Genomic DNA, 7914 nt, shown 5'->3' with positions numbered 1-7914 from the left:
CCCTATGACAGCTGGGATAGGCTCCAGTGCCCCCCGCAACCCTGGAAAGGATAAGCGGAAGCGAATGGATGGATGGATGAAATAATTTGAATATGAAAGGAGTTATAGAAGAATGTTTTATGTCTGTGGGGTTATGTCAGATAAAAAAAGGTTCAAAACCCCTTGTGACTTGGATAAATCTTTATAGAAAAATTAAAAAAAAAAACCTTAACACCACTTACCTAACCTTTGCTTCTCTGCTCCTTGTTTGCTGCAGTTGTGGAAAAGATTTGTGTAAAGAAAGACCTCGAGATGAAATCTATCACAGTGAAGGCATATCCATACTACGAGTCACTGGGAACCGCCTTGTACAGCAAAGAACGCCCAACATGGAAGATGCCCGAGCCCTTCACAGAGCCTGTTCACCACGTTATCTGGAAATTCCTTGTGGAGAAGAAACTATCAGAACACATCAATGATCAGATGCGTCCACACTTCTGCAGAGTGGATTTGAATGACCCTGAAGTGAAACTCAGCCCTGTGCCTGAGTTTTTGAGGCAGCAAGATCTGACAGCAGAACATGTAGAAAACTGGATGAGTAAGGCCCAAGAGGCCTTCCGTCGCCTGATGTCTCAGTACACGGCATTCGAATGTCAAGCAAATACACCGGGATGGACAGCTGCAGAGAAAGATGTCCGTTCGGTGGTGAAGGAAGATGCCATCTTGGTGCTGGATGCATCCAAAGGGGTTCTGACTGTTGCTGGCCGAGCTGATGATATAAAACGAATCAGGGCTCCTGTGGAGAACATTCTTCTGAAAGCCATGAGTCACATTGAACGACAGACAAACAGCATCTCTGAGGAAATGATTCTGCCCCCTGCGATGTTCTACATCCTGAAGCTGGAGGGGCTCCAGAAAGCTGCTCTGGACATTTCTCCTGAGATGAAACTCTCTTATGATGAAGGCACCCAGAAGTTAACCATTACAGGACTCAGTGCAGAGGTCTACAAGACTAAGTCATGGATCTTGGAGAGGAATGTGAATATGAGTAAGAAACAACAGAATGTCCCCCCATGTCTTCTAGACTTTCTCAGAACATTGGATCCGATGGACTTGTCCCAGGATCTGTTCACATCTCAAGGCATCAGTGCAGTCTACACCATCGACAACAAAGGGCTTCTCCTGTTTGGGAGTTCTGACAGAATCCTTGCTGATGCGGAAAGTAAGATGAAGGCTGCTTTGGCTCATCAGATTGTAAATGTGGAAGATCCGGAAGTTCTAAAACTCCCTACCTGGATGGACCTGAAACAAAACCTGCTGGATACCTACAACTTATCGAAGAAAAAAACTGTGGCCATTCAGATGCACCCAGAGAGAAAAATAACAGTGGCTGGTTTTGTGAATCCAGTGAAAGAGGTCAGCCAGAGTCTGAGGGTGTTTGTTGAGAACTACTCACGAGTTCAAGAAACCGTTCGTGTCCAATCCTGTGCTGCTGTTCAGTTTATTGAAAAGAAAAGAACAGAGGAATGGTCCAGTATTGCCAAAGATAATAATGTTTCAGTAAGTTTTCATGTACAGAGGCCAAGAATCAGCTTTGCTGGAGCTCGTCTTCATGTCCAGAAAACCAAATCCTGCTTTAGGGAACTGGCCAGTGCTCTCTTCACTGACACCTTAACTGTGGACAAGCCAGGAGCAAAGAAATACTTCCAAACCCAAGGAAGCATTTTCCTGTCTACAATAATGAATGAGTTAAGATGTGTTATTCTCCTTCGTCCAGAGATTGATGAAGAAGAAGAAGAAGAAGAAGAAGAAGCAGAGAATTATGGAGGAGAAACTACCCTGTGCAGAGTGCAGACCAACAGTGGAGTTCTGATTTCTGTCAGTAAGGTGGACATCTGCAGCTTTGGTGTGGACGCTGTGGTCAATGCAGCTAATGAGGACTTAGACCACATTGGTGGCCTGGCTCTGGCACTGCTAAGGGCTGCAGGACCACAGCTGCAGAGAGAAAGCAGCGACTACGTCGCTAAAAATGGACGTCTGCGTCCTGGTGACGCCATCATAACAGATGCCTACAACCTGCCTTGCAAACATGTTGTCCATGCAGTTGGTCCACGATTCTCTGACTTTGACAGGAAGACAGCAGTGTCACGCCTGAAGACTGCCGTTAGAGAAAGTCTGAGACAAGCAGAGATGGCCAACTGCTCCAGCGTTGCACTGCCAGCGATCAGCTCGGGCATCTTTGGTTTCCCTGTTGACCTCTGTGCTGAGACCATAGCCCAGGCAGTTCGGGAGCACTGTGACAGCCCACAAGGTCTGAGATCATTAACTGAGATTCACCTGGTGGACAACAATGATAGCACCATCAGAGTCATGGCTACAGCTGTGAGCAAGGAGTTCTCTGACCTCAGACCCATGACCATCCCACAGCAAGCAGGCGGGAAACGAACAGGAGCTTCAGGGTAATGTTAAAGTTTTTTAATAATGAATTTTTACTGCATGCAACTCAACATTGGTTATATGATAAAATCCAAAAATAAAATAGACGAGGAAAAAATTAAGTTACTTTTTCTGTGTTTCAGCAACATCTACTGTAATATTTAAACTTCTGATGAAGTGTTAGCTTTATTTTGATACCAAGATACTTTACTCAGGGTTTGTGCTTGCAAAGAAACTTACATGCAGCATGTAAGTTGAATGTCCGCCATTTTATTAAAACAAAGTGAACTTAAACATTTTAAAATTGTTTCTCAGTGGATATCACCGAGGTCGAGGCAAACGAGGTCAGAGCCAGTCACATGGTGCCAGTTGGTCTGAAACAGGAGGAAGAGGAGGAAGAGGAGGAAGAGGAGGAGGACGAGGAGGAGGACGAGGAGGAAGAGGTGAATCTTGGGGAAATCATCAGGGTAACAGGGGAAGCCAAAGTCCCAAGCAACACACCAGCCACGGAGAGCACGGAGGGTAAGGTTCCTCATCTTCTTTTCTTTGGTTGTATAAAACTCTGCCAGAGTGTGATGTCATCAGTGCTGTTATCTGATTGGGTGTAGGTTGGAGCAGACCACGGCTGAGGGATTGAAGATCATTCTGTGCAGGGGAAACATTGAGGACCAGACTGTGAGTACCTGTGATGCTGTTTGGATCACGACTGAGAGGATTCTGTAAACTGCTGGTTTAGAGCTAATTACAACATGAGAACATAGAATTAGATCACATACACAGAAAAACCAAGATTAAAGGTGAATTCTAGATTATTACAATTTGTAGAAAACCTTTATAGTTTTGTCCTTTGTTGATCACTCTCTGTTGACCCCTATCTGACCACTCACATTCCTTTGCTTATCACACGTCTTTTTATTAGTCTTTACTTCTCAAACTTTGCAGATTACTAGGATAAACACAGTGCCTTGAAAATGTATTCACAACTCTTCACAACTTTTCCACATTTTGTCACATTTCAGCCCCAAACATAAATGTATTTCATTTCTATTTTTGTGAGATTGGTCAATCAAAGTAGCACATAATTGTGAAGTGTTTATACCTGGTGTTTTTATGAATAGAAATCTGAAAAGTGTGGCGTGCATTTATATTTACCTTTACTCTGATACCCCTAAATAAAATATTGAGTACTATCTTTACGAGTTACTGATACAACAGCAAAAAGAAACAAAGAGAGAGAGAGAATTACGATGCTGAAAACACAGAATCAGATCACTATTTACATTCACAGTTTGGCGTCAGCCCTCTGTGTGTCACAGTAACAGAGATGGTTTAGTTTCATCACAGTACAGAAGTGTGAATCGCTTTAATTATCTCTGGAATATGAGTTCATCCAACAGGAACGAAGCTCATTTCTGCTTTGGGTGTTTAGTCATCTCGGTTTAACAGTCTCTGGTTCCCGATGCCAACATCTCCACCGAGCTAAAAAAAACAAACCTGACCTGATGAGCAGAAGTGCAATGCAAACATTTCAGTCTGCTAATACTGATCAGATCCAAAACGCACCCGTTAATGGCCGAGACATTCGCCTTGCTTACGTCATGGTCCTGGATCGGTGACCCAGGGTTTCGTGTTGTTATTAATCTTTGATTTCATCATGATTTATCATTGCTAGTCTCTTGGTTTCTGTTGTGTATTCTAGCTCCGTAAGTTCTTTAGTATTTCCTGATTTCTAGTCTTTAGGTTTTGTTTACGTGCCTCCCCTGTGTTCCTTGTTATGTCTACTCTTTACCTTCCTGTCCCACATTACAGGTCTTGATGTTCTCTGTGTCTTCCTTGTCATCCTTGCCTCTGCGTTCGTGTATTTCCTGTTTTACTTTGAAAGTCTGTGTCCTATGTCAGTGTATTTTGCTTTTCTTCTTTTGTCTCTTTATGTCAGCTTAGCCCCAGCTGTGCTTCCCTCCTGTTTCCTTTCCCTCATTACTTCCTGGTGTATTTAAGCCCTGTGTTTTCCTCCGTGCGTTGTTGTGTCGTGCCCTTACACTGCTGTGTGTTTTCTCTATGCTCCTGAGTCCCATTGTTACTTCCTGTCAGTTCCAAGTCCCTTTGTTTCTATTTCCCTCGACTCACATATTCTGAGTCTTAGTGTCCTAGCTTCTAGTTTCATGTTTTGGTTCTTCTATTGAGTCTTTGAGTTTTTTTTAGCGAATAAAGCTGCTGCTTTGAGTTTACCTTTTGTGTTCGAGTCCTCAGTTTGGGTCCTCATCCTGTCTGCCACACAGCAGAACCACAACAGTTTACATCACAAAAGACGTTAAAATACAAAATCTCAAACCCATTAACCAGAATACAATTTGCAGTAATTCACATGTTTAAGATTTAGGTTAAAACAAAAAGTATAGTTATAACAGTCTGTGTTACACTGTTCCTACCATACATCTGTGAAGAATTGTTATCATTTAATGTGAAATATCAAAGGGAAACTTTTACTGTGGGGCTGAATATTTGGCTCAGGGTTGTTTTTGCTGTTTTAACTTTTACAAAATCTAATCCGGCCAGCCTGAGCAGACGCCTGCTTTGCTGTAAGCAGTTTGGTATCGTCTGCCACACTGTGCAGACATTTAATTCCTCGGCCATTTGGTTTTAAAAATGAAAATCATAAAATGTTTTTGTATTTTTGCGTGAACCGTTGATTGTTCAAGCTTAAACTCTGTGCCATTTTGCTTTTGTTCCACAGACTGACGTCATCGTCAACACCATCTCAGAGGACATGAACCTGAGGCAGGGAGCTGTGTCCAAAGCCATCCTGTCAGCAGCTGGAAGCAGTCTGCAGGACGCCATCTACTCTGAAGCCAGAAGGGACACACTGCAAGACGGGGAAGTCGTCGTCACTGACAGCTACAACCTCACATGTCTCAAAGTCTTTCATGCTGTTTGTCCATCCTGGGACAACGGAGGCGGCCAGGCAGAGGAGGTGAGGCTTCTTATTGAAGGTTAGACAATTAATGTGGGTCCAGTGACGGCTGAATCTGTAGTAATGAATGTGGATGATTTAACCTCATTTAAACAAAGAAAAGTCAATGAACTGTAAGGCTCACTTACATGTTTCAGAAGAAATGTTTCTTTTTAATTGAATAATAAAGAGATAAACATGGGACCTTTTTGGACAAATAACAAACATCGAGACAGAAAACAGTCACAGTACTTCAGACAGAATACAGAGAAGCTGAACGGCAGATAGTTACAGGAGAGGTCGTCTATATGAAGGCCTCAGATCACCACAGTCCTTTTCTGCTCCACATTCATCATGTCTGATACCATTTGTGTGGTAATACAGCATATTAAGCTTGTTATGATATCACTGAAGTCCAGCTTCACTTTGTCTTATCTCTGTCAGGAGTTAACGTCCATCATCAGATACTGTCTGGTGGAGGCTGAGAAACGTCAGATGGCATCGTTGTCCTTCCCAGCCATCGGGACAGGAAACCTGAGCTTCCCCAGAGCCCTGGTGTCCAAACTCCTGCTGAGGGAGATCCGCTCGTACAGCAGCAGCAGAAACCCTCGCTGTCTGAGAGAGGTGGTCATCGTCGTTCACCCCAGTGACAGCCAAACCGTGGATGTGAGTTTGTGACTCTGATAGGAGCTGTTTAAGTGCTTATCATGTTCTGACAGTGAGCACTAGAGACGAGCAAACCCACCCTGTTAGTGAGTGAAAGCACAGAGTAACACACAGACACTGATGTGTGACACGGTGAGACCTGACCTACACTGTCAGGTGCAAAGATTTGTTCCAAAGTTTGTCTTCAACTTCCTGAGACAATCATATGAAACAAGTATATTCCCAAGTTAAAGACTTGTTTCATTGCAAAATTCTCTTTTGCTGCAAGAAATACTCCACTTCACTCCGTGTTCATATGGACTTACAGATCTAACACAGGGCTGAGAGGGAAAAATGGTAATTCAAGCAAAAATACACTGCAGTGCAAACAAGTTGTCATTGTGTGGCTTTATTTTGAACATGTTAAAATAATTCAACAACAAAAGAAAAAACACAACCAATCAAAACAAAGCACAAGGAAAACAGAATAATCCTAATAAATAACATGTTCAAAAAGGAGTAGGAAGAAGCATACACGTGTCTAATCCCACCCCTTTCTTCTATTTGTACTAATAATTATCACTAAATACTATAATAATCTTTTTAATGTTGTACAAATATAGGATGTTTTAAATGTGATTCTCCCACGAAGTTGTTTCCAACATTTGTTTTAGAAGACAGCTTTCAGAATTTTGTCAGGAAGTAGGTTCTTTTTTGTTTTATACATAATTTGTGGTGAAAATGAACCAGATCAGTGAATTTTAGTGTTTTTGATTTTAAGAACAGCGTATTTGTATAATCTCCGTGACCTGTATCATCGATTACCCTTATAGCCCTTTTTTGCATGATGTTAGTGAGCATTTATGAGTATTGCCCCAAACAGTAAAGAATGTAGAGTGAGTTGCATTAATAACACATGACAGGTGATGCTTTGCTTTATGTCCAGACAAAAAAACAACAACAACAAAGTTTGGATCAGCAAGTTTAGTATTCATTTAACACCAGCAAGAAATAAAATAAATGTGTTATCCAAATTGGTAATTTAATCATTTTGTGTTAACAAATACAACAATATACACCCAGGTTGTATTTCAGGCAACACAGTTTGTTTCTAGTGACATTAGTTGAATTTGATGTGTTAGCTCCTTTTTTTCTTTTTTACATGGTCAACACTGTTTCATTCTGCTTTAGCAAAAACTAGGCAGTGCAAAAATAACAAAAAAATAAAAACTAGACAGAGATTGATACTAAATAGTCTTATAAATATTCTTTGTCAGTGTTTCTCCAGGGAGTTCACTGGTCAGGGTGCTGCAAGGAACATGCAGCATGAAGCACGTGATTTTAGTGAGTTACCAGGCAAGTTACCAGCTCATCAATCCGCCAGCCAATCACAACACTCCTCAGGTAAGAGCCTTCAGAAGTGCTAAGAGAGCACAAAAAACTCGAGCAGAAGCCTTCTCTAATACATGATTTACTGAGTATTTAGGCTTAAAGCACTGAATTGAACTCATTTAAAGTTCATCCAGATCAAACTGATGGTAGTCACTGTTTTATAAAGATCTAACAGCCCTGATGTGACCGTTGGTGACAAAGAACTGCTCAAAAATCTTTCTTTAGATTTGCTTCCAAAGAGTCTTTGTGGTAATTTTTAAAGTGGAGACATTTTCAGTCTAGTCCTTGAACCTCATCATTTTTTTTCTTTTTGACCTATAAATTATTCAGGCATAAAAAAGGCACCTAAGGTATGAACTGGTGTTGTCTAGACATAACTTGACACAGAAGCAGTTTTAATAGGTCATCTATCCACAATAGATAAAAGAGAAAAGGCCAAGTTACATAAAAATGGTGTGTGTGTGTGTGTGTGTGTGTGTGTGTGTGTGTGTGTGTGTGTGTGTGTGTGTGTG

The 7914-nt window shown here is 41.6% G+C and overlaps 1 protein-coding gene across 1 annotated transcript in view; it reads left to right on the top strand.

Moving 5' to 3' along the window:
* Positions 1-254: 254 nt before the first annotated feature.
* LOC102307654 (protein mono-ADP-ribosyltransferase PARP14) overlaps positions 255-7914 on the top strand; it is a gene marked incomplete at its 5' end in the record, with an annotated part of 20654 nt that continues 12994 nt past the window's right edge. Inside the window, 6 exon segments of the mRNA XM_042216751.1 lie at positions 255-2438; positions 2731-2937; positions 3024-3090; positions 5150-5386; positions 5810-6031; positions 7288-7414. Of these exon segments, the coding sequence (XP_042072685.1) occupies positions 255-2438; positions 2731-2937; positions 3024-3090; positions 5150-5386; positions 5810-6031; positions 7288-7414 (3044 nt within the window).

This window comes from Haplochromis burtoni, unplaced genomic scaffold (genome assembly GCF_018398535.1).
Source record: "Haplochromis burtoni strain Fernald_Lab_line unplaced genomic scaffold, NCSU_Asbu1 Contig_1234, whole genome shotgun sequence".
Lineage (NCBI taxonomy): Eukaryota > Metazoa > Chordata > Actinopteri > Cichliformes > Cichlidae > Haplochromis > Haplochromis burtoni.
Note: the sequence above shows the minus strand (reverse complement) of the source record. Positions and strands in the feature narration are given on the sequence as shown.